The sequence below is a fragment of the Neoarius graeffei genome, chromosome 10 (genome assembly GCF_027579695.1).
Source record: "Neoarius graeffei isolate fNeoGra1 chromosome 10, fNeoGra1.pri, whole genome shotgun sequence".
Taxonomy (NCBI): Eukaryota; Metazoa; Chordata; class Actinopteri; order Siluriformes; family Ariidae; genus Neoarius; species Neoarius graeffei.
In genome coordinates this window covers 22,614,814-22,642,674 of record NC_083578.1, presented here as the reverse complement: position 1 = coordinate 22,642,674, position 27,861 = coordinate 22,614,814, and the positions used below count along the sequence as shown (strand labels likewise).

Below are 27,861 nucleotides of genomic sequence, written 5' to 3'. Positions count from 1 at the left end.
CTATTTTTTGATCAAATTAGTATGTAACTGTGTCAAAAAAAATGTCCTCTCCGAGACAGCTAATTTTTCAATATAAAATAACATATCTAAAATGATTATTTTCATCCTAAAATGTGGTCAAGATATTGGGACATAAATATTAGAGACAACTAACACAAAGCTTACAGCCTCATATTTAAAAGCGCTATGGAAGTAGTGGATTCTGAATTGTCAAAAAAAAAAAAAGTCCTCCGAGAATCACTTCATTTGTTTCTCCCAGCCCTGCTTAAAGCTACACTAAATCTTGTTATAATACAAACTATTACACATGCCTATCTGTTCTTTAACTTGTCCTTCACTTAAAAACTGGTACAAGAACCAGTTTGAATCAATTTGAATTTTGGACCCCTGTGACACAAACTTTGTACCCTGATTGTAAAACAACCCTTAATATAACAAGCTTTTAGAAGCCCCATGTTGTTAGAATAAACTACATTGTGTGTTTGTAGACCTAGAGTGCCGAGAGATGAGTTATGGCAGTGAATGAGAAGTATATCAGAGTGGTGCAAGACATGTATGATATGTGGGGTGCCCCAAGGTTCGATCCTGGGGCCCCTGTTATTTTTAATATATGGGACATTCCACCGAATGGGTGCCATTTGCTTGTTGTACCATCTCATCTCATTATCTCTAGCCGCTTTATCCTGTTCTACAGGGTCGCAGGCAAGCTGGAGCCTATCCCAGCTGACTACGGGCGAAAGGCAGGGTGCACCCTGGACAAGTCGCCAGGTCGTCACAGGGCTGACACATAGACACCGACAACCATTCATACTCACGGTTAATTTAGAGTCACCAGTTAACCTAACCTGCGTGTCTTTGGACTGTGGGGGAAACCGGAGCACCCGGAGGAAACCCACGCAGACACGGGGAGAACATGCAAACTCCGCACAGAAAGGCCCTCGCCGGCCACGGGGCTCGAACCCGGACCTTCTTGCTGTGAGGCGACAGCGCTAACCACTACACCACCGTGCCACCCTTGTTGTACCACTCCCAAATTAAACTTAATTTGTTATATCTTTTCAACACCGATTATAATAACACATATTTAACTATTCAAAATGTGTATTGGTCAACCTCAGGCTACGTTATTTATTTATTTTTTACAAGGTTTGGAAGTCAAAGATGGCTGCATACTCTTTATATGAGTAACAGGACTGAGTTTTTAGTCTAGGATTAGCTAATGCATGGAATTAAGCCACATGGCGTCATCGCTAATAGCATGACTGCACTTAGCACATTCTAGTGATTTACCAAAAATCTGTATTTTTAAAATAAATATCATCTAAGAAATAATTTAAGTAACAGGACAGTATGTTGACATTGACCTTATCAGTCAAAGTTAAAAAATCATCAAATATACAGAAAAGTAAATGAGAGAACTAACTTTTGGTCTTCCCATGGCCTTCAGAAGACACAACTGATGTAACTTCCTGTTGAGCATGTGATTTATGGAATGTTCCAAATTTGTCAGATGGGGTAATATGTTTGGGTAACAGGACTGAGTGAAAACTCAGGGACATGACTAAAATGTGTATTTTAACTAAGATATTGTGGATTTCTTATGAAAAAAAATATTTAAACCATGGATAGGATGTGGAGTCACACAACAGTGCAAAAGAAATACTGTTTCTGAAGGATTTTAATCATATTTCATAGTTAAGTATAAAGTTAGAGTGCGGGGGACAGGTAACACATGCTATTTTTCAGTGTTTTAGGTAGTTTTTATTAATCCTTACGATTATATATCTTAAATTTGAAATCAGATCAATGTGCAGGACATTCTGCGTAATAAGGAAGTGTATTTTAAAGTACATTTTTATGTGCATTTATACATACAATTTTCTAGGGACGGAAATGGCACCGATTCGGTGGACTGGCTCATATATAAATGATATGTCAGCTGTAGTTTGGTGCAAGTTACTATTATATGCCGATGATTCTGCTTTGCTTGTCCCAGAGTGTAATGTCAAGGACATTGAAAACACTCTTGGCATTGAGCTTGAGTCTGTCAATCAGTGGTTTGTGGACAATAAGCTCTCCATGCATCTGGGCAAGACTGAATCAATCTTGTTTGGTACAAGAAGGAAGTTGTTAAAATCAAATACTTTGAATGTGATGTGTAATGGGTCTGAAATTGTGTCCAAGGATAGTGTCTCATATTTGGGTCTAACATTGGATCAATCACTTATAGGTGATTTCATTGCAGCTAATGTTCTAAAAAGTTAAAGTTTTTATCCCGCAAGACAAAGTTTTTAGATTTTTCTGTAAAGAGATTATTAGTATTAACTTTGATTCAATGTAGTGGATTTTGCGTGCTCTGCATGGTTTTCTGGGTTGACAATGAAGCTTAGAAACAAATTCCAAGTGCTGCAAAACAATACCTGTTAAAAGCACCCCCTCGTTCTCATGAAGGTAGGGAGGAGTTTACAGTAGCTGGTCTACTTCCTGTGCATTTAAAGTGCCATTCCACCATTGGATGTATTCTTTGGCATAAAATACAATATATTTTATGACAACATGACTAGACAGAGAAATCTTTTAGCTTCAAAATGATATATCAAACATAATTTTTTGACAACGACAAGTATATTAATTTTGCGACCAAAGTCACCTACCCTTTTAATTTCCGCGCGGTAGTGAAACGTGATGTCATCGGCAGGTTCCCCTTCTTGTGTACCACGTCCAGGCTTTCGTCTAAACAGGGGAACAGGGGCGCTGCGCCCTCTTACTCTCGGCGTGTGCCCCCTTACCGACTCCGTGAAAACATCCCAGCAACACTACGTGACAATGTGTCTGATCATCAAATACGTTATAATTGCTCCAAAAATATTCCAATCATAGTAGATACACCGCCAGACGGTGCAAAAACAATCCGAATTGGCGTTTTCCAGACTGAGGCGCCATGTTGTTTAGTTGTTTACTTGTCGCGGCTGCTCTCGCGAGATTTGACATGGGTTACATACAAGGTCAGCTGACTTGTAGAGCGAGATTTCTCGAGACTGAATGACCTTTCACCCACCAGCGCGGGAGCTTTTGACAGAAGTAGTTCGCGAGTTGTTTTTGTTGACACTTGGGCATTTAAAGATGTCGTCCCGCAGCACGAAGCGGAAGAAAGCCAAAGACTGTCCGGGGCAGAAGAAGATTACTTCTTTCTTTTTCAATGTTGACAGACAATTTGTTCCAATTTCCCTCTCAGATATTCAGAATGTCCCATTGGAGCATTTTTCAAAGGCTTTGCACGGCGGGGGGGGGACAACTGGCACCATCTCCCCCCCCCTCGCTCCCTCGCCATGGTGAGCGCCCTCATACTAAATTTTTCTAGAAAAAACCCTGACGTCACGTGTGACGTGGCACAGATTATCAGCAATGGCGGATAGAACGCGATTTCCACTTGTTGATTGCTGTGCCGATATTCACCATCGACCGTCTCCTTTGGGCATCACTTGCTATTTTCCTTCGCTTCTTTTCCAAAGCTGACAATCGCGTTCTATCCGCCGTTGCTGATAATCTGTGCCACGTCACACGTGACGTGGTACACAAGAAGGGGAACCTGCCGATGACATCACGTTTCACTACCGCGCGGAAATTAAAAGGGTAGGTGACTTTGGTCGCAAAATCAATATACTTGTCGTTGTCAAAAAATTGTTTGATATATCATTTTGAAGCTAAAAGATTTCTCTGTCTAGTCATGTTGTCATAAAATATATTGTATTTTATGCCAAAAAAATACATCCAATGGTGGAATGGCACTTTAAGAGTTGAACAGCTTAAATTGAACCATATGTTTAACATTGTTAATGGTTACGCCCCCAAATATTTATGTTCTAATGTGACCATGATTCACACGCAGCACAATTATAACACTAGGGCCGGCATCCGTTCCTGCATGGTGCCTAGAACAAATAATGCAGTTAAAAAAAATCTTTCTTTTACACTGGTATCATGGCATGGAATAGTTTACCTACAGTTACTAAACTTCTAACATCTAGAAGGATCTTTAAAAGACAGGTAAAGCAGATATTATGGAATAAGGTGGACATTCACTGTTAACTTGAATAGATTTTCAGCAGTTTGTGTTTTTTATTTATTTGATTTTTGTTTTATGTGATGTCCTTCTCTCCTCCTAATTATTTAATGCATGTCTTTTAAAGTCTGAGTCTGTCTGTCTCTTGTCTATATGTTTCTGTGTAACACCAAGGACCATGCTGGAAATAAGTATTTTGCTTTTGCATGTTATCCTTTGGATTACTGTTTTAATATGTTGATCCAGAAATAAATCAAATCAAAATCATATGAGAACAGTGAAACAGCAGTGAGGTGTGCAATTGGAACGACTGACTGGTTCAAGGTGAAGGTGGGACTCCATCAAGGGTCTGCTTTGAGTCCTTTCTTGTTTGCCACAGTGATGGATGGATATACTTGCCAACTTTTCAAAATTCTCATGGGGGAGAAAAGTGCGTGAACGATATTTTCAATCGAACGAGGGTATGATGTGCGGTTGAAACGATAAAAACAGTGGATCCCAATTAATTGCAAACCATTTGAAATTTATACAATGAAAGAGTTTTTGAATTGTTGATATTGTTCTATCAATTACTATAGGTTATGGCAGGGGTCGGCAACCTATGGCACGCGTGCCACTGCTGGCACGCGGCGGCATAATCACTGGCACGCACAACACTGGACCAGTATCAGCAAAAAAAAAAAAATCTCTGAGTGACAGCACGATCTTCCAACCGCATTCGCTCCACAGCGCTCTCCACCCAGCTCCCGCCCACTTTCCCAGAGACCCATGTGTAAAATTAGCGTGCATCAAAATCAAAGTTATCTGATAGCGTTACAAGTGCAGAGATGACAGAGCCTCCGGCTAAAAAAACTAAAGCTAGGGCATTTCAGCCCTCCTGGACGGAAGAATATGGTTTTGTTTTTGTCAAAGATCATGCTGTATGTACCTTGTGCTGTGAAAACGTTATGTGCCAAACTTCCAGCGTTAAGCGGCATTTCGAGACAAAACATGAGAAGACATATAAAGACCCTGCCGATAGAGCCGAATCAATCAAGCATGCACCAGAGAAGTTCAGCTGTCTCAAGAACATTGCATTGGCCCTCTTGTCAGTGTTCGGCTCAACATACCTGTGTGAGCAGGTATTTTCGCACATGAAAAGCGTGCTCAGCCCCACCCGCAGCCGTTTGATGACGGACCATTCTGAGGCATGTTTACAATTAAAAGTGACAAACTACGAACCCCAGATAAAAAAGCTCAGCCAAGAAAAGCAAGGACAGGGATCACACTGACTGGTAGGCAAGATATATTAATTGAGGCATAGCCTATGATTCATTTTAGCCTCAGCCCACACTGATTAGTTAAATACGTTGCTATTTGCTTATGTAAAATGTTGTGGCCATTTCATTTGTGATGTATTTTTATGCGTCACTGGCCTTTGTTAAAATGATTTATGAGAGGTTTCTTTAATTGTTGATTCATAAGATGTTTATAAGGTGTTTATAAGAAGAATAATTTTATAAGAAGATTAATACAGTAAGATTCTATGTATAATGACACACACACACACACACACACACACACACACACGGGTGCATGAGGGTCCTCCTCAGCATCACAGAGGAGAAAACAGAGACAGAGAAGTTGAAACATTCAGAGAAAAAAAATACAAAATACAAATCCAACTATCAGTTCTATTTTGGGTTATACAATCATCTGGTTATCATAGTCTTTGGTAGATGTATTTTTTGCTGTTAACTGTTTTTTTTTTTTTACCTTGATTTTGGAGCAGATTATAGGCCTACAAGCAAAATGTGAAATTGTGTCTGAGCACAACAATCTATTTATCTGTAAGGAATACTCATAAGCATGCCTATGTATAATAAAATTCCAAATTTGTTGGAAATTTTCCTGTAGTTTGTGTCATTTTACCATTATTGTTGATAGTGGCACACTCATTGACTAGAAAATTTGAAATTGGCACTCGATGTCTCAAAGGTTGCCGACCCATGGGTTATGGGATTCACGTGTCAGGCATGAGAGAGCTCAGAGTGAAAAATCTGAAATAATAGCTACTCTTGTCTTGAATTTTAATATAATAACAATGACAGGGAAGTCTTAAATCAGATTTTGAGCTGAAAAATCTCATGCCTGAATATTGTATCCATACAGAGACACACAGAAAATAACACAAGTGATGCTTTAGAATGATGTTTATCATTTCTTAAAATAGTCACAGTGAAGGGCAGCACGGTGGTGTAGTGGTTAGCGCTGTCGCCTCACAGCAAGAAGGTCCGGGTTCGAGCCCCGTGGCCGGCGAGGGCCTTTCTGTGCGGAGTTTGCATGTTCTCCCCGTGTCCGCGTGGGTTTCCTCCGGGTGCTCTGGTTTCCCCCACAGTCCAAAGACATGCAGGTTAGGTTAACTGGTGACTCTAAATTGACCGTAGGTGTGAATGTGAGTGTGAATGGTTGTCTGTGTCTATGTGTCAGCCCTGTGATGACCTGGCGACTTGTCCAGGGTGTACCCCGCCTTTCGCCCGTAGTCAACTGGGATAGGCTCCAGCTTGCCTGCAACCCTGTAGAACAGGATAAAGCGGCTAGAGATAATGAGATGAGTAACAACTCAATTAAATAAATACTGCACTGTCTTAGTCCTACTAAAATGCATCTCTCTCACTAAACACTTTCCAACAGAATGTTTAAAAAGCGCTAGAAATCCTATCCAAATCCTATCGGAATGCATCAAAGGAATTTGCTCATTTGCAAACTTTGACTGAAAGTTTTCAAACAGAATTTAAAAACGGCACTATAAATACTACCATACTATCAAAATATACTCCACAAAGAAATTCACTCGAATGCTAAATTTTAGTACGACCCAAATACACTCACTAGTAATCTTTCGCTTAAAACCTCAAAACTCTATCAAAATCAATCACTTTCCAGATAATTCACTTGTAAACTTTCACTTAAAACTTTCAAACATAAATTCAAAATAGCACTAAGACACGACCACACTATTCAAATACACTCACCAAACAAATTCTCTGTCATGCAAAACTTCACTAAACACTTTAGAAGTTGTACAGTTTGTTTCTGAAATGGTATGGAAGACTAGTTTAATTTCACACTCAAATGTCCATTATATTCTGATTTAAGGTATCTTTACCTTAAAATGTGTAACTGGCTGGTCGAACATTTGCTTATTCATGGAAATTCATTCTCCCATGCAACCTGGGGTTTGCATTCATATTTTTGCCATGCGGTATTGGGTTTAGTGGCCATGATGAATGACTGCTTGTAAAAAATGTCGGACAGCCTGGGTGAATCCTGCATTACAGAAGTGACTGTCGTTCTGTTCGTTGATTGGTTAAAAATCAGTTGACGTCAGCAGTGTTTCTCATACGATTCTGATTGGGCATAATCGGGAGTGTTTTTAACTTGGTGGTAGGGATTTCCCCAAACCGGGAGATTATCCAGTTTTTAACAAATACGATCGGGAGACTGAGGCTAAAATCGGGAGCCTCCCGCCGAAATCGGGAGGGTTGGCAAGTATGGATGGATAGCTTGACGGACAAAATGAGGCAAGAGTCACCTTGGATCATGATGTTTGCGGATGATATTGTGATATGTGGTGAAAGTAGAAAGTTGGGTTTGGAGAGATGAAGGTGAGCAGTAGCAAAACAGAATACATGTGCATCGATGAGAACGGGGATGAGAGTGTAGTGAAGATGCAAGGAGTAGACGTAAAGAAAGGTGGTGAATTCAAGTACCTGTGCAGGAAAATGGGGGCTGCAATAGTGAGGTGAGAAAGAGAGTGCAGGCAGGGTGGAGCAGTTGGAGAAGGATTGTGATAGGAAAGTCCCAGCAAAAGTGAAAGGCAAGATGTATAAGAGAGTAGTGAGAGCGGCTGTGATGTATGGATTGGAGACCGTACCCTTAAGGCCAATTTATGCTGACAACCCAGTCCTCGCAGATAGCGTCGCAGACAGTGTCTGCGTAGCCCCCCCACCTTCGCAGACGCTCTGCGCGCACCTCCCAAAAATTGTGACCACCGCAGAATCCTTGCAGACAGCGCCGCAGACAAGAGGGCTCTGATTGGTCCACTCTACATCCGCTGTACATGCACTTCCGCTTCACGACTTTCCCGGTTTGTTTTGTCTTCACGACCGGCATTTTTAAAAACATGAGCGAAGATGGAGCAGCACGAAGAGCGGTTGATTGAGGAAGTACGTACATCTATACGACTCCAGTTCTAGTCATTATAAAAAAAAAAGTTCTAGTCATTATAAGTAACCGGAGGATAAACACTCCACTAACCACACCCACCAACTACTCCTAGCGACTTCGCGCCCCCTTGCGTTGTGCCGGTGAATAACATCGCGCACGCCTATTATCCCCGCTCAACAATAAATTACAACTATCTGCGAAAAGCTATCTGCGAAAGCCTTGTCGCACGAGCATGCAGAGGCCTTTAAAGTGCATATCTTGGACCAAATTTGTTTTTTTTTTTTATATGAAAGTATGTCCCTTTACACACTCATCCAGAAGGGTAATTTTGCACAAGGCCATCTGTCTACAGCAGAAAAAAAATAAAATAACAAAACGCGTCTGGAAAAATCCCAAGGGAGTCTGGAGCCAGATTCGTGACGTCACCTGCGGAAGTGCCAGCAGGCTGCGCGAGCTTTGCACAGTTTCAGTGCACAGCCTGTGTAGACCAAGTCTAGCAGCTAGCGATTTTGCATTGAAATATGGAATTGTCACCTGAGCGCAATGTTACTTCACATTTGGATGAAGAATGTAATGTTGCTACACCCTCCTACGATACATCTGTTAACCATTTTAATAATTGCGTGATAACGTTGAAGAAATTTGCAGAAAACCACCAGGTCGTTTTCTCATAAACAAACCAGCGCTGACGTAGGATTCAGAGGGAGGCGTCCCGCACGCGACATCACGAAAATCAATGTTTCCCGGGAAATCCAGATGCCAAGTTTTTTCAGAGGCGGACCAATTCGTCTCAAATGGCTTGATTTCAACTGAAATTTTCTGGTATTGTGCAAGGTAAAAAAAAAATGCACAAAATGCAAAGTGTGACCAATATTTGACCAAAGTTTAATATAAAATAGGAGAATTACACTGATCTTGCTCCTGAATTTACCCGTGATATGCACTTTAACGAAGAGACAGGAGGCAAAGTTGGAGGTGACAGAGTTGAGATAGGAGTGACAAGGTTGGACAGGATAAGGAACGAGCACATCAGAGGGACAGCACGTGTGGAGAGCTTGGGAATTAAGCTAAGAGAGATGAGACTGAGATGGTACGGGCGCATCCTGAGAAGAGATGCAGAGCATGTTGGAAGGAGAATGCTGAGGATGGAGCTGCCAGGCAAACGGAAACAAGGAAGGCCAAAGCGGAGATACATGGATGTGGTGAGAGAGGACATGAAAGTGGCAGGTGTGGTAGAGAAGGATGTGGAAGACAGGGAGCAATGGAGACGAAAGAGCCGCTGTGGCGACCCCTAATCGGGAGCAGCCAAAAGATGATGATGATGATGTTAGAATAACATTTCTTGTTTTGCAGGAAAATTTCAACCCCATTAGAGACAAGTGTCAAGTGAACCATAATAAGCCTAAATAGAGGCTGTAAGGTACAGTGTATTTCATGGAAATATTAAAATATCTTGCAAAATATTTATATTTTAATGTCAATTAATATTATTGTATTTATCCAAATACATCAAAATACAAAGTCATTTCCTGTTGTTCTTGTTGTTGCTGCTTGTTTTTATCTTTACTCTTGATCATGAGGTGGATCTTTAGTTAAGTGAGGGTATAAACCCGACTGCTTACGTTTCAGAGACTGCGGGTAGCGGCACCGCTGTTGCCAGGATGTCCGGCACAGGTACGGTGCTGCAGCAGTTCGTGAGCGGTCTTAAGAGCCGGAATGAGGACACGCGTGCCAAAGCTGCTAAAGACCTTCAGCATTATGTGACAACAGAGCTGAGAGAAGTATGCAACACCAGTACACTACTCACTCATACATCCAATCATATTCTTTTGATTTCAGGCCATTATTAAAAAATGTTCTGTTTCCGGTCCACCGGCCGGGTGAGTGCCGTTTGTGCGGTTGAATTTTTTTTTTAACGCCGGTTTTTCGACATTTTTTTCGGGTTCGTAAATCTAAAATTGAACTTGACATTTACGCATTCCGCGCAGAATATAGAACTGAATCAGCTCTGCGCATGCGCCGTGCGGCACAAAAAAATGGCAGCCACCATGAAGGAAGGAGATCCGGAGTTTTCAAACATTTGCTTAAGTGTGAAATCGCAAAATGGTATTCTAGCGAACAACAAAATAGTAAAGATTCAGAAAAACAAATCATTCCGTGATCATTTTAATAGTGTAGTTTCATCCGAACGAGGCCTAACGGTCGATTTAGAACTACAAAAAGTCCGTGTGTCGGACCATCACAAACCGTTACTGGAAAATTCGTTTGATCTTGATCCATCCGAGACGTTACAAACAGCTTTTGAGTTTTGTTATGCGAAATTCATTACCTACTTTGTTCATGACCCTGACAGATCTGTAGGAGAACCTAATAGATCTATTCAAAATGAGAACGGACCTGAACAAAAAACATGCGTTTACGGAACTAATGCAGGTTGGCTGGACAGAATTAAAAGCTGTGTCTGTAGCAAATAAAAAGAACGAATTACACAACGAAATTATAAAAAACATCCAGAGAGAAGGACCTTGTCTATCTAGACATACTGGCCAAACTGAAGGAACAAATGTAGTAATGAACATTACAAACTGCTTGTGGTATTTAGACAGCCGCCAGGACATAATCAAAGAGGCAGTGAAATGCCGAGGACCGTCTGTGGTGACGCCTGTTCCTGCACGGTAGGTTTTATAATAATATTAAAGTTTTTGAACAAGTTTCAGTTGATTAAACTGTCATATTTTATTAAATGTGTCTGCTTTTGTAGTAAAAAAAAGTACTGAAAGAAAAAGCAGACACAGCATTGCAATTTCTTATCCATCCATATATAGGGATTTCACTGACGTCACCCGAATCCGGAAGTAAACAGACCCTGCGCCATTTTGGAAGACCAACAAACTCGTGATTAGGGGGAAATAACGGCAGCGGTATGTGAACCCACGAGAATAAAGTGGAGTGGCAAACGACTTAAACAAACAAATCTGAGCTGTTTTATTTATGATTTATTGGCCCAACAGTAGACTTGAAAGAAACCTGTGTGAGACTTGGCAAAAAACTGTGGATATAATGGCTAAGTCTGTGCATGATCTGTGGACACTTTGAGGTAAGCAAACGCAAGAAATTCAGATTTAAAACATGCTAAATTAGCCCCAAGTTGATAACTGTATGAGGAGCAAGCCTCCCAGACTTCTACAATTTAATAATAATAATAATTTAGGATGGTTTGGGGCTTGCTCTCCGTCCTATTATATAAATAAAGCATAGTTGTTGTGTAGGCATATATCATAAATACATATGTATAATGGATAAATTAACCTAAATTATGGATACCTTAATAGTAACAAAAAGTATTAATTTTTCAACTGAAAAGATATATTATTAAAAGATAAATATCAACAAGATTACCTTGGCCATAACTATGTGTAGGTTATTCTTAATAACAGCTGTAATATCACGAACCAAGCCACTAACAACATAATTGTAAGCCTGTAGCCCTTTGTAGGCTTTCAAGTCATCAGCAGTGTAGGCACTGGGTGTAAACAACAAATAGTTTACAATGTCTGGGTAGCAAACAGATGGCAGGATTGGTGTCGGGTCCTCCTTATGTTTCCATTCTCCCTTGCCGCGAGTCTTATCATATGGGTCAAACCCATCAATCACAGCCAGTTTCTCCACATACCGTGCCCTTTCTGCAGCTGGTAATGTACTCACATAACCCGAATTATCATCCATCGTGTCACTTTACTCTCGCTCGTACTTTGTTTTATATTGTGAGTGCATGTACTTGGTCTTACAATATGGCGCCTAACAAAATCTCGCGGCGCGGTGACGTCATGCGGTAGCCCTCTATATATAATTAAAAAAAAAATCCCTCCCTCCCTATTGAAAATTTTTTTGCTCACCTGGTGGACCGGAAACGGATTTTTTTTAAGGATGGCCTCACAGAAATGGATATAAGAGTTCATGCACAAGTTTTAAGCCCAGACTTGCCTTTGACATTTAACGACTTTCTCCCTTTTCATTTTTTATTATTTTTTTTCTACACTGCTGTGCAGACGTTTTTGGCACCCTGTATAACATGTTACATAATGGAGCACCTTTTTAGACAAAATAATAATAATTGCTGTCTGATTACTTGGAAATACAAAAGCAAGTGTGTCAGTTAAAGTGTCCAAAAGAGCTGTGGTGATGCATTTTAAAGCATTCCTAATATAGACTTGGTTTACTGCTCTTTATGGTAGATTTTTTTTAAAGTTAATTTCACTATTTTGGCTCTATCATGCTCCTGATTTTTGCACAGTGCTTGATATCTCATTTTTGGGCGGCACGGTGGTGCAGTGGTTACCATTGTCGCCTCACAGTAAGAAGGTTCCGGGTTTGAACCTCACGGCCAACGGAGGCCTTTCTGTGTGGGCAACTTACATTTCAGAGACTTGGTAGCAGCACCGCTGTTGCCAGGATGTCGAGTTTGCACGTTCTCCCTGTGTCTGCATGGGTTTCCTCCAGGTGCTCCGGTTTCCCCCACAGTTCAAAGACGTGCAGATTAGGTAAAAATACCCAGCCCGAGACGGTGCATACTTAGCGCCAGTCCCAAGCCTGGATAGATTGGGGAAGGTTGCGTCAGGAAGGGCATCTGATATAAAACCTATGCCAAATCAAATATTCGGAACAGATCTACTGTGGCGACCCGTAATGAGAGCAGCTGAAAGAAGACGACGACCGTCTATCTAATTTCTTTTATTTCCTCTTTGTTACTCGTTTTTGAATTGTCTTTTTATATGAAATATCATTATACAGGTGTATTCTATTATTTTAGCGTTTTTCGTGTCGAGTCTTTTTGTATCTTCTTTCCATTTGGACTTGCGCTTACACTGAATGCATCTGTATTGTTTTCCCTTGAAGCTCAGCCAAGAAGAAGCCACCACTTTTTACGATGAGTTGAACCACCACATATTCGAGCTGGTCTCCAGCTCAGATGTGAATGAGAAAAAAGGAGGGATTCTTGCCATAGGTGAGTCGAGCATACCTGATGCAATCAGATTAGATTATTGTTAGCTTCCACAATGTTCGAATATTTTGGATTTTTAAAAAAATAAACATAGATAGTCGGTCAGGCAAATGTTCGGTTCTTTCTGAAACCACTTTGTTTTGCTATGTAAATATGATATTAACTGGAACTGTGAGCAACTGTTGTTGACACGTGTGTGTTTAAAGATTTACTCCGTTTGCACAGAATATTGCATTTTCCGTTTTCATAATTTCCGCAATAGTTTAAAGGTCCCATGGCATGAAATTTTCACTTTCTGAGGTTTTTTAATGTTAAAATGAGTTCCTCTGACCTTCTTAAGTCACCCCAGTGGCTAGAAATTTCATAATGTGTAAACCAAACTATGCCCACCCTTTGTCAACATTTGAGAATGGCGCGTCAAAATGGCGCGTTGATAGGCTCTTCCCTTTACTACGTCAGCAAGGGAGATGGTCCCCACGCCCCCCCTCTGGATTCCCACCCACTGTATGGATTGCCCGCCCAACTCAAAAGTTGCCACCAAACATGGAAATTGCGCTGTACATGGATGTGACAACACAGAAAGGAGTCTGTTTTTACTGCCGACGGGAGAGCCCCTGAAGACGCAGTGGCTTAATTTTATTTACTTCAATAATACGCCGTCGAGTCTACCTAAGATGGTGTATGTTTGTCGGAAGCATTTTCCTGATGAATGTTTTCACAACTTGGGACAGTACAGGGCAGGTTTTGCACATCAACTGTCACTGAAGCCTGGGTCCGTACCAAGCATCCCTGCCGCATCAGCCACAAACAGCGAACAAGTAAGTGTATAACTGTTAGGTCGTTTTGCCGTGTTTTAAAATCAGTGCCACGTTAGCCTTGCAATGGCTACATTAGCTGTGCAGCTAACCGCTTCCTGCAGTTAGCCAGGTACTCTGCGCTACAAAACCAAAAAGCATGCAGCATGCTCTGTTATAATAGCCAATCAAAACAGTTTTTACAAAGACACCCACATTCTTTTTTTTAAGTCACTCGTTCATTTTATTTGTTTGTTTGTTCAGTAAAAACCCAAACATTTGCTGAATTTATTTTATTTCCTCGCGTCGCACCTTAATGACGTCAGCGCGCGGTATTTTTCCCTTCGCGGTTTGTTCCTTCTCTCTCGCCATAGTAAGACACCCACATCCGCTTGTTCTGACTAGGGCTGAATGATTTTAAGAAAAAATTGAATTGCGATTTTTCTGGCAGATATTGCGATTTCGATTTCAACCACGATTTTTTTTCTTTAAATCAAGTTTCAGTGCAAATTAATTAATACAATGAATTCCATAAAGCTAATGCAAGAATGAAAACTGAGGTCAACAGATTTCAAATGTAGGCCTGTTTATTAACATTGCGTGCCTGAGGAACAAGTTATAATAACTTAAAATAAAAATAAAAAGAGAGCCATCTTTCTTAAGTAAACTTTTGCTTCTTTTACTTTTCCCATCTACAACATATCAGACATAAAAAAAGGTTGATCAATGGCTCAGCAGCATCAAAATATTGTACTTTTGTAAAAGAATGTACATAAGCATTATAAATTATAACTAGAGCCAACAATTCCCCTGTGGGAAATAAGAGTGATGCAGTGGCTGTAGCAGTCGCTATTGCAGGGCCCCTCCCTCCTGTGTGTGTGAGAGAGAGAGAGCAGCCTCTCCCCCACCCACGCGCTCAGACACAGAGACAGAGAAAGCGCACTTTTTCCTCACAGTGCTCCCTCCAAACAACGGGGATTTACACGAAAACGGAAGGAGATATTCACAAAATTCTTTCACACTGAGTGCCACAAGGCTTTCCTGAACGTAATTTTTTGTCTGTAGTGTAAAAAATGAGGACAATTTATTGACGAAACAAAACATGGGTCAGTTTAGGAGCACTGAGAAAAACTGCGGCTTTGCCGATCCCAAAATCGTGTTGTCTGAGATCGCGATTTTCGGTCGAAAACGATAGATCGTTCAGCCCTAGTTCTGACCCACTGGAGGTAGCGTCACAGTGCTGTTAGCCAATCAGAGGTAACACGTTTACATGTCATGAATATTAATGATAAGAGCTGAAATCATGTCGCTCTCCCGCCACCCGCTCCTCCACCAAACTAGAACAGCCTGAAAAAGGAGAACCACAGCATTTTTTTCACCAAAACCGGCTCACAGGGCATTCGTTCATACTAGAGACCACCGCACAATTAATGAAAAAACGATGCCATGGGACCTTTAATACATTGCTTATTGTTCAGTAACAATTGAACTTGGATTTAAGCCACGGCCGTAAGGCAGAATGTAAGCCTTTTGTTCACGGACAGTTTCAGCCGGAGCAGTATTGAACATTTTGAGCAGTCTTAACCATTTCTTTGTCAATGTACCTTCCTGTTCAGTGAGTTTGATTGGAGTGGAGGGAGGCAATGCCACACGGATCAGCCGCTTTGCCAACTACTTACGTAACCTGCTGCCCTCTAGCGACCCGGTAGTCATGGAGATGGCCTCCAAAGCCATGGGGCACTTATCCATGGCAGGAGACACGTTTACCGCAGAGTACGTAGAGTTCGAGGTGAAGCGGGCTCTGGAGTGGCTGGGAGCCGATAGGAACGAGGGCCGGCGCCATGCAGCGGTGGGTGAAAAATATTGGACTAACCCAGTCACAAATGGTTCTTATTTGCATGTGTGCATGAGGTTCATGGGCCTGTCCAGAGTCTCATTGCTCACTTTGGGTTTTTTGATATGGAGCTACTCCATGGATTTTAAAGGAAAATTCCACATGAACAACTTGCATATTAATATTTATAATTATATTGTGATCTTCAGCACACTCTCAGAAAATAAAGTATATGATTGTACCTTGAGGGGTACAGTAGGTTGTCACTGGACCAGTACCCTTGAAGGTAGTACCCTTTATAGACTACTTGGGAGCATGTATGTACCTTTTTTTGCCCTAAAACGGTAAAAATAAGAGGTGTTCACACGGCACATATTTGCATCGATGCTGCACCGATGTATTTTGTTGCGATATATCTTACACCGGTGTAAATTTTGTGGCGCGTTCACACGTCACAAACCTGCTTACTAGAGAGAAGCATGTTAGCACCGGTGCAGCCCCACTTGCGTTCACACGGCAGTTTTTGCGACCGTGCTATACGATAGTAATAATGCGGAAATGAAATATGCGCATGCGTGAAAATGTACTTCCTTTTCCCGGTTGTCATGGCATCACCAAGCGCCGGGAAAACAACGTGGATGAAGACACCAGTGTTGCCAGATACTGCTGATGTTTTCCAGCCCAAAATATGTTCAAAACCGCCCAATCTGGCAACACTGGAAGACACGCAGTTCTGTAGTTGTTGATATTCGCCATTTTGGAAGCGCAAAATACCAGGATGCAAATTATGCAATGCCCGTATGTAATCAACTCTGCTCACGCGTAGCGAGTCTACCCCTGTAGCGTTCAGACGTCCCATTTTATATCGGTGCTGCCCCGCAAACTAGCATTTACTCCGGAGTAAATTTCTTAAACCACCTCCCGAGCAGGGTTAGATTTGTACCGGTTTAAGCAGCTTTCAGGGGCTACACCGGTATAACTTTGTACCGTGTGAACGCTCTACCGGGGCAGCCCCGGTGCTACACCGGAGTAAAAGTTGCCGTGTGAACACCCTATAGTTACGTTAAAGCCCAGTAATGAGCCCGAGGGGGTACGTTGTACCTTGCGGGACAGAAACGGACTCCTGCTGTACCTCTATTTCTGACAGCGTGGCTTACAAGCAATGCATCATCAATCAGTGTCAAAAGGACACCGGTATCTGTGGAATCGTTTGAGTAGATACTGACACACTAAGTTTGTGACAACACAGTATACCAGCTGCTCAGTTTTGTACACCCATGCCCCTCGAAGGCTCGCACACCATAGTGTGAACTTGGAGAATAATTGCTTCGGTCTGTTTTTGCACCTGGGCTTAGATCTAGTATCGCGGTTGCTAGAACCTCACCTTAACTCATTGTCTTTTCATTCGCAGGTGCTGGTGTTGCGGGAACTGGCCGTCAGCGCACCCACGTTCTTCTTTCAACAAGTTCAGCCGTTTTTTGACAACATTTTCTACGCGGTGTGGGACTCGAAGCAGGCTATCCGTGAGGGAGCAGTGTCCGCTCTCAGAGCCTGCCTCATCCTCACCACACAGAGAGAGACCAAGGAGATGCAGAAACCTCAGTGGTACAAGGTGAGCTCTCGCCATTTCACACGGGATGGTTGAAGAGTGCATTGTCAAATAGGCAACTTGGATTTTGGGGTTGAGATCACTAAAGAGAGGGGGGAAGTACACTACCGTTCGAAAGTTTGGGGTCACTTTGAAATGTCCTTATTTTTGAAAGAAAAGCACTGTTCTTTTCAATGAAGATCACTTTAAACTAATCAGAAATCCACTCTATACATTGCTAATGTGGTAAATGACTATTCTAGCTGCAAATGTCTGGTTTTTGGTGCAATATCTACATAGGTGTATAGAGGCCCATTTCCAGCAACTCTCACTCCAGTGTTCTAATGGTACAATGTGTTTGCTCATTGCCTCAGAAGGCTAATGGATGATTAGAAAACCCTTGTACAATCATGTTAGCACAGCTGAAAACAGTTGAGCTCTTTAGAGAAGCTATAAAACTGACCTTCCTTTGAGCAGATTGAGTTTCTGGAGCATCACATTTGTGGGGTCGATTAAATGCTCAAAATGGCCAGAAAAATGTCTTGACTATATTTTCTATTCATTTTACAACTTATGGTGGTAAATAAAAGTGTGACTTTTCATGGAAAACACAAAATTGTCTGGGTGACCCCAAACTTTTGAACGGTCGTGTATTTGTTCGGATTTTGAGTTTCAGCGAATTACACCCCAATTATAGATTAAGAGTTTTGCCCCACTTGTATCGAAGAACTTTTGGTGTCCTGCTGTTTATTTTGGATTTTTGTGACTGACAATTTTGTTTCCCTTTTTTTTTTTTTTTTGCTCTTCTGTGGTCTGTCTTCCATTTGAAAGACAGAAATGGTCTGTCTTCCATTTCTGAATTGTGTTTTTCACTGCGGGTAATGGGATTTCTAAACACTTTGATATCTTCTTATACCCTTCTCTTGCTCTGTGCTCTGAATGGGGGGGCATGCTACCCTGGAAAATGTTGAAATTGGAGACTTCAGATGGTGCATTCTGGTGGCATCTAGGGCTGATTTAAGCACAATTAAACCTTTATTAAATTTGCTGTTTTTTTACCTTGTCAAATATGCAAATGGGCAAAATTAGATTTGAAATGAAAACACCGGAAACAGTCAATTCAGAGAAATATTTAATATTATATTGCAAAACAAAAGCCTGCAAAAGTCACACACTAAAGCCTGCAGTATCGTGCCAGGAACAGAATCGAAGTCAAATCACGCAACAGCGCCATCTAGTGACCAGCGCCTAGAATGTGGTTTTATGTATGGTTGTGAATGGCAGTCAGTGCATGCAGCGAAACCCTTTATTTTCACTTCTGGGTTGAGTCCCAGGATAGTCTAGACGTATATATTACAATATCTTCCTATTTCTAGAATAATTACTCATTTTCAGAGGGGAATAGGAGATATTTAGGCACGGAAAGTACTCTGCATTGTTCAGTTTATGGTATTTTTTGTTTGTTTTGGTGTGCAAGTGACAGCACAGCGCTGATGTCGCGCAGCGTAGCGTAGCACCGCGGATCCATGCTTTGGGGAAAGCCCTGGCTAACTCTTTTTCCAATCCCACTTGACACTTAACTTTTCTGCTCGTAGCAAAATGCTGTGAGTTAGCCTGTTTGATTTTTTTTTTAGGCCTTAAATGAAGTAAAATCTTAATGAAGTACAAATTAACTAGAGTTAAGGATGCAAAATTCTGAGCTGATAATGTAGCTGCTGAATCAGAATCGAGGCCACGTTGTAACATAGTTTCAAAAGGAAATGCTATAAAGCAGGAAACTATAATAGATTTATGTTTTCACTCGGCAACCAAGGAAGTACAAACCTTTGTGCTGTAAACTGTATATTTACAGTTAAGGTCAAAATTATTAGCCCCCTTTGTGAAATCAGACATAACCCTTTGTTTATCCATGAAAATGACAATTTCCAAAAATGTGTATAGTTTGTATGATTCCAAAAGAGAAAAGACAGAATGGCCACTAAGTTTGATGATGATATTTTATTCGTCTTTTGACTTGTAACAAGAAAACAGAAAAATGACATGGTCAAAATTATTAGCCCCCTGACAGTCAATAGTCAATAGTGTACCCTTTCTGTGCCACAACTGACCTCTTTGGATAGTCCTTTACAAGGTTGGCACATGTCTCTGTAGGTATTTTGGCCCATTCCTCCTTGGCAAAGAGCTCCAGCTGGTCCAGATTGCATGGTTTTCGGGCATGGACTTTAGTTTTGAGCATGTGCCATAGATTCTCAATGGGATCGAGGTCTGGGCTCTGTGCAGGCCACTCCAGGACCTTGATTTTGGTGTCCTTCAGGAAGTTTTGGACCACTTTCAATGTGTGCTTTGGGTCATTATCATGCTGAAAGACTCAGCGGTGGCCTAAGCCTAGACTAAGAGCAGATGTCTTGATGTTATCCCTCAAAATGTCAACATAATCTTCCTTTTTCATGATCCCATGCACCCGAACAAGGCTCCCTGTGCCCCGTAACATGATGCTCCCACCACCATGTTTCACTGTGGGAACTGTATTTTTGGGGTTGTAGGCCTCGCCCTTCTTTTGCCAAACAAAGGCAACATCCATGTGCCCAAACAGCTCCAGTTTAGTCTCATCAGACCAAAGGACAGACTTCCAAAACTCATCTTTAACTTTCAAACGTGCATGGGCAAAGTTCAGTCTGGCTTTGAGATGCCGCTTTTGGAGTAATGGGGTTATTCTTGGGCGATGACCTCGGAGCCCTCCACAATGAAGAGCCCTCGCTACTGTCTTCCTCGAGACCTCAACCCCAGAAGAGGCAAGGTCAGCAACAATCATTTTGGTGGATGTGTGAGGATTCTTGCCAACATCCCTGATGATTTTTCTCTCTTGGGATTGAGAATTTGCATTTTCGTCCACGCCCAGGTTTGTTACACACAAAACTCCTTGTACTTTGCAATGACGCATCACACAGCTGTTCTAGAGACTGTGAAGCATCTAGAAATGACAGTATAGCCTTCCCCTTTGGTTTGGGCCTCAACTATTTTCTTTCTGAGGTCCAGAGTGATTTCTTTTTGTCTTCGGCATGGCTTTAAACGCAGACCCCTCTCAGAAATGTGTTCAACTGCCTCTAGGCCTGTTCCTTCGAGTCCCTTAAGTAACAATCAATGCCGATTGGATGTTCAGGTGTTGTCTGGGAGCTCATTGACTGCACAGGTGTGGCTTGAAAGCTGACAGGCTGGTCGCGTGTGTTTTCAAAGCAAGAAAATTGCATGGGGGCTAATCATTTTGACCACCCTATTTTTCACTATGTTTGAGATTAAGGATACTTAAATATTAATCTTGCATTCCAAAATGCACCAGATACTACGGAATAACACTTGTGAATGGTTGATATTTTAAAATTACATCAGTGTTACAAATTTTGGGGAGAATTTTATAGTAATGTTCCAAAATTTCATGGGGGCTAATAATTTTGACCTTAACTGTAACCGGATACTAATCGGACAGATTTTACTGCACTTCACTTGTTTAAATGAATGATGATGTGGATACAATTCCGGTCCATAGCAAACATTTGAGGAGGCAGAGAAAGGTTTTGACGAGACGCTGGCCAAAGAGAAAGGCATGAACAAGGATGACAGGTGCCATGGTGCCATGCTGATTCTGAACGAGCTGGTTCGCATCAGCAGCATGGAGGGAGAGGTATGCGTCTTAATTTCCTCTTAATGGTACAAGTAATAGGACAGACAGCATTGTGCTTTAAAGTCCACGTCCTTCATTTGATGCCTCCTTTCCTCTTCCTTTCTGTTTCTGTCTCTCCTCGTCAGCGAATGCGAGAGGAGATGGATGAGATCACACAGCAGCAGCTTGTCCACGATAAGTACTGTAAGGAGCTGATGGGCTTTGGCACCAAGCCGCGCCACATCACACCTTTCACCAGCTTCCAGTCGGTGCAGCCGCCGCAGTCCAACGCCTTGCTCGGGCTCCTGGGTTACAGCAGCCAGCAGTGCTTCCTCAGCTTTGGTGCTGTACCAGTGCCCTCGAAGAGCACGCTGGTGGAGAGCCGTTACTGTCGCGAGCTGATGGAGGAGCGCTTTGATCAGGTGCAGCGTCACAAATTTTGCACACAAATCACACTTTTTCAGGTTGCCATAACATTAAGAACGGTCATCCCCGTCAGCAACCTCTGTTTTCTTTCTCTGAACGTTAATAAAGGGGTGTTCACACGGCACATATTTGCATCGATGCTGCACCGATGTATTTTGTTGCAATATATCTTACACCGGTGTAGATTCTGTGGAGCGTTCACACGTCACAAACCTGCTTACTAGAGAGAAGCGTGTTAGCACCGGTGCAGCCCCACTTGCGTTCACACGGCAGTTTTTGCGACCGTGCTATACGATAGTAATAATGCGGAAATGAAATATGCGCATGCATGAAAATGTACTTCCTTTTCCCGGTTGTCATGGGATCACCAAGCGCCGGGGAAACAACGTGGATGAAGACACCAGTGTTGCCAGATACTGCTGACGTTTTCCAGCCCAAAATATGTTCAAATCTGCCAAAATGCACTTAAAACCGCCCAATCTGGCAACACTGGAAGACGCATAGTTCTGTAGTTGTTGATATTCGCCATTTTGGAAGCGCAAAATACCAGGATGCAAATTATGCAATGCCCGTATGTAATCAACTCTGCTCACGCGTAGCGAGTCTACCCCTGTAGCGTTCAGACGTCCCATTTTATATCGGTGCTGCCCCGCAAACTAGCATTTACTCCGGAGTAAATTTCTTAAACCACCTCCCGAGCAGGGTTAGATTTGCACCGGTTTAAGCAGCTTTCAGGGGCTACACCGGTATAACTTTGTACCGTGTGAACGCTCTACCGGGACAGCCCCGGTGCTACACCGGAGTAAAAGTTGCCGTGTGAACACCCCTTTAGACGCTTCTTATCATGCTATTTAGAAACTGCAAAGTGAAACATCCTTTGTGCTTAAGACTTTATTTGGTGGAAAACTGACTTTACGTGAATATAAAGCTGCGCTTTGAATTGTAGCAGGAACTATTGTCTGAGCGATTCTGCTATAGAAAATGAATCAACACCTACATTCAGATCAAGAATTCAGCAGCACTGTGGTATAAAAGAAGCTGAATAAAAGATCCTTAACTGCATACACTGAACGGTTAATATCAAGATTCTGCCCCTTCTATTGAATGTTCTCTGTGCTTTGTCGTTAAAGACAGACTGGTAGTTTCCGGTATATCACTTGTTAGCATGTTGTTGTTGTTTTTTTTTTTTATCAGGTGTGCCGTTGGGTGCTGAAGTACAGGACCACTAAAAATCCTCTCATCCAGATGACTATCCTCAATCTGTTGCCTCGTCTCGCAGCCTTCCAGCCACATACATTCACAGGTAGTGACCCTGGATAACTCCATAAAATCTCTCTAATTACATGTTTTATTATTCTATCCACATTCACTGGATATGAGCAATCGCGCACTCTGATTGGCTACTGTACTACTAGGCTCTCAGCTCATATACCGTGAGTAGAGAAAAACAAACTGACGGACCATTTTGCAAAAAAGCAACAAAACATGGAATAAAAGTATTTGATGGAAGAATGCATTTTTTTTCAAGAATTATAGCAGCATTTTTCACAAATTGCTCCTGTCATTTTGCCAGTTTGTTTACGTTCTCAGCGGAAATGATTTTGTCGGACGTTTTGTATAAAGTTTTTATTTATCGCATTTGCTAATAACGCCTCATCAGCTATCAGCTCATGTACGACTTGATTTCGTGTAATAACCGTTTATTATTTTTTTCGCGGTCTGGTTTCCATCAAATCGTGCGCTCTGATTGGCTCGCGAGCGGTCCGGAATCCTACGATACGGACCCCGGTTACGGACCTTTGGCGACTCGCTCGTTCACAGCAAATATAGTAGCAATTTTTTGTCAACATTTATTTTCGCATTTCTCAGTATAATAGCATTAATTTTACAGCATGGATAGCGATAATGGCAGTGTTCACAGCGAAAGCGAGTTTTACTACCCTGATGAAGAAGAAATAAAAAAAAAACATTTCCGGAGAAAGCTGAAAAACTGTAACTGTTGCTAACGCCGAGCAAAAACATGGCTGAATCCTGAATGACTCAATTTTGTATAAATAGAGGACTACATAGGCAGCAAAATGTAGTTTTTTTCCTGCCATGGAAGTGCACTTGTATACCGAGGAGGAAGCCATTTGCATTACAGCCGTGAATGAGGATTCAAAATGGCGGCTCGCCTCAGTTCGGTTTTCCCTTTCGGGCGCTCTCGTTTTCTGTTAGAATTTGGTAAAGAAAAAAATAAATATATTATTTACCAGCTTAAGGTCGGTCCGTATCGTGAAATACCGTGACCTCGGCCTTGAAAATACTGACCTCGGCGCAGAGGCCTCGGTGAGTATTTTCAAGACCTCAGTCACGGTATTTCACGATACGGACCTCCCAGCTGCTAAATAATATATATATTCTCAGATCTATGACGAGGACTGATATCAACTTTGTATCTGATTAGTTGAAAATATTTTTAGATTAAACCGTCCTTTCTATCAGTATCGAGCATCATCCAAATCCTAAACTTAAGACTGTAACGTTTACGTGAACACGCTAACAATATATACCCCATTATTAGCCCTAATCTGTGTAAATGTCCTGCAGTATTTCTCGATCTAGCGCCCTTCACAATGGAGGCCAGCAGTCAGTAGAGTTAGCAGTTATTAACATGTAAATCTTTAACTCTGATGTCAAATGACCAGTATGCTTTCTGCCTGTGTGTTCTCAGAGCAGTATTTGTCAGACACAATGGGTCACCTGCTGGGATGTCTGAAGAAAGAGAAAGAGCGTACGGCTGCATTCCAGGCCCTTGGGCTCCTAGTGGTGGCCGTGAGGACCGAGATTCAGCCCTACCTTTCCAAGATCCTCGAAATCATCAAAGCAGCCCTGCCACCAAAGGACTTTGCACATAAGTAAGAACTAATAAACATCACACAAGAATGTCTTTCTTTCTTTCTTTCTTTCTTTCTTTCTTTCTTTCTTTCTTTCTTTCTTTCTTTCTTTCTTTCTTTCTTTCTTTCTAAACTAATTCTATCTGAATTAGACTTTTCTGCTCAGGATAGAAAAGAGTAATTGATATTTAAAATTTGAATGTAGTACATTATATTGCTATCTAGTTGATGCCAGTACCCTGCTACTACTATGACTCCTCGTCTCGTCTCGTCTTCTTCCGCTTTATCCGGGACCGGGTCGCGGAGGCAGCAGTCTAAGCATGGAAGCCCAAACTTCCCTCTCCCCCAGACACCTCGGTCAGCTCCTCGGGAAGAACACCGAGGCATTCCCAGGCCAGCCGAGAGACATAGTCCCTCCAGCGTGTCCTGGGTCTTCCCCGGGGCCTCCTCCCGGGGGGACATGCCTGGAACACCTCCCCAGGGAGGCGTCCAGGAGGCATCCGAAAAAGATGCCCGAGCCACCTCAGCTGATTCCTCTCGATGTGGAGGAGCAGCGGCTCTACTCCGAGCTCCTCCCGAGTGACTGTGCTTCTCACCCTGTCTCTAAGGGAGCGCCCAGCCACCCTGCGAAGGAAACTCATTTCGGCCGCTTGTATCCGCGATCTTGTTCTTTCGGTCATTACCCAAAGCTCATGACCATAGGTACTATGACTCCATTTAAAAAAAAACAAAAGAAGAACATTTTTAACTGCTTTGTTGGATCCTTTCTCTCTTTCAGGAGACAGAAGACCATGCAGGTAGATGCCACTGTCTTCACCTGCATCAGTATGCTGTCTAGAGCTATGGGACCGAGCATTCATCAAGATATCAAGGAGCTTCTAGAGCCGATGTTAGCTGTTGGGCTGAGGTAATAATTGCAGTGCTTGAATCGGTCTCCTCAAGAATCCCTAATGGTCCTAACTCACTGACTGACGAGGAATAGTCAATGTCTCTCACACAGTTTCCTTCGAGTTAACATACTGGTATAATATATGAGTATAAATGCACAGGTGATTATAGAAAATCACGCGTGCTGATTGGTCGAGAAATTCAGACTAGTTCTCGATAATCACCTCAAGCAACTCGGCAAAATGGCTGCCAAGCGCTTCGTCGCAGTAAGTGAGGAAGAATTACAAATTATGAAAGAAAATGCTGTTCCTAAAAGCACTAAAGATGCTATGAAGTTTGGTTTAAAACTATTCAAAGGTGAGGTGGAATTGTGATTTATTTTATCTGTTTCAAAGCAAAGTATGTGAGTCGGCATAGATAAGTGACACAAGTCTGTGTGTGTGGATTTATTATATTTGCATGCCACTTTTGAAGTTTGAAATAAATACTTTTTTTTTTAACAATCACCTGCGTATTTATACTAAAGTAATTATCCACCTCGGGCTCACCCTGTGTCCGAAATCACTCACTATATAGTGGACTATATAGTGAGTTCGCCATTTTGTAGTGCTGTCCGAATGTATAGTGAGAATTATTACACCCTATATAGTGTGTTCAAAGTATCCCACAATGCATCATGAAAAGTAGTGTACAACCCGTGGTCACTAACCCAGAGATGCCTACTAGTACGGATTGGCTGTATTTTATACGGAAAAGTTACGTAAATACGATGTTACTGCAAACAGTGTTATTCTGTACGGAATTATTATAAAGTCTTAAAAAATTCCAGTGAGTTGTTTTTAAATGTCCAAGCGACTTTTTCAATCCATGCGCGATTCACGGCTATTTATTTTTACGACAACCGCACATGCTGTGCGTGACATGCGCAGATACCGCACATGCTGTGCGTGACATGCGCAGATACCGCACATTTGTTCGCGCTATTTTCACTCGACATCACACACGCATGGTGCTGCTTCTCAGTAGTGGAAATGAAACGCTCAGTATCGGGACAAGTGAAGCACAGGTCTCAGGTGTTCCTCCCACGATATACGGTAGAATGGCCGTGCGTTACACCCAGTCAAAAGGGCAATGGATACGCGCACTGCAAACTGTGTAGAACTGACATTAACATCACTCATGGTGGTCGCGATGACTGCAGGCGGCATGTCAACTACAAAAAACGTGGAGTATGCTGAAATGGCGAGTCAGGCGGAAAGTAAATCTGGGGGTATCCAGCAGTTTTTTACGAAATCTGTGGATGAAAAGACACGGAACGTGACACGTGCTGAAGCGGTGATGGTTGACCTGTGCTTGGAGTTGAACTTGCCAATTAGTGCCATGAAATGTGAGTTAAACTTATTCAGTTTCTTTTTACATGTCTGATTTTTATTCACTGAAATATCAAACACTGGCTGTACTTCTTTAATTCAAAGTCTTTTCAGTGTTGCAAGTGCAAATGTACATGTAGTATGATCAAAAACAGAATTTTATGATTAGTGTTGTTGGGATTGTGGCAAAAAATTGATCATTCCACTGTTTTAAATACAATTATAAATGTCATTTTATTCAATGTCTCTTCTGAATCATTATGCTGAAGTATTTATATATTGGGACATTAAGATAACAATGTCGGACTCTCTTTGGCATGAAATAAGAATTTTTTATTTTTTATTTTATTAGAATCCGTTAACAGGTAGAACATTTTGCCAGGCAATATAATATAATATAATACTTTTGAGGAGTTACATTCAATACCAATGATTGGTAGTCAACCGTAATGTCTGCAAACAGGGAACACTATTGTATTTATAAAAATGTGAGAAATTGTATGCTCTAGAAATTTGTTGAGTGGAAATTCAGTTGAGATGGCTGCTCGCGTTTTGCTTATTCAATTCACACAAAACAGTACTTTTTAATAATTTAAATGTTAAACATATTGGTATATACACCTCTTTATAATGGAAATGCGCATAAATTAATGTTACTGAAAGTCATTCCAAAATACTGAAAAATGTTTTCAAGAATACTGAAATTCAAAATTTGGGGTAGGCATCTCTGCTAACCAAGCAATATATTCCATCATGCATTGCGGTCGTGCTGAAAAAAAAAAAATTAGATTAGATTTTATTTGCCATTTGTACATAAACCAACAGTTCAGACACATTGGAATTTTTGCGCAGGGCTCTCTGAGTCAACAGTTTAGGAAATAAAACACTATTTAAAAAAATAAAAAGCAACGTTAGGAAATAGAACGTTATAATAAAAATATAAAGCACTATACAAAAAGGTGGTAATATGTACAAAATTAGAAAAAAATACAAGTATGAAACAAAAGGAGGGGGCAAATGTTAAATAACAGTAATCAAATAAAAGGCTAGTCCTGATTGCTTTTCCTGGATTATGAAAAGAGGGGAAAGTTATAGACCCTTCCCACTCACGTGACCTTCGTAAATGCGACCGCCATTTTGGACATGAAGAAAT

The 27,861-nt window shown here is 41.6% G+C and overlaps 1 protein-coding gene across 1 annotated transcript in view; it reads left to right on the top strand.

The window, feature by feature from the left end:
- Positions 1–27,861, top strand: part of mtor (mechanistic target of rapamycin kinase) — a 267,396-nt gene that overhangs the window by 808 nt on the left and 238,727 nt on the right. Inside the window, exons 2-11 of the mRNA XM_060931539.1 lie at positions 9,626–9,692; positions 9,902–10,053; positions 13,169–13,277; positions 15,685–15,917; positions 17,314–17,514; positions 21,035–21,169; positions 21,295–21,570; positions 22,769–22,877; positions 24,288–24,471; positions 25,229–25,357. Of these exons, the coding sequence (XP_060787522.1) occupies positions 9,934–10,053; positions 13,169–13,277; positions 15,685–15,917; positions 17,314–17,514; positions 21,035–21,169; positions 21,295–21,570; positions 22,769–22,877; positions 24,288–24,471; positions 25,229–25,357 (1,496 nt within the window). The 5' untranslated portion in view covers positions 9,626–9,692; positions 9,902–9,933. The remainder of the gene's footprint in view (positions 1–9,625; positions 9,693–9,901; positions 10,054–13,168; positions 13,278–15,684; positions 15,918–17,313; positions 17,515–21,034; positions 21,170–21,294; positions 21,571–22,768; positions 22,878–24,287; positions 24,472–25,228; positions 25,358–27,861) is intronic.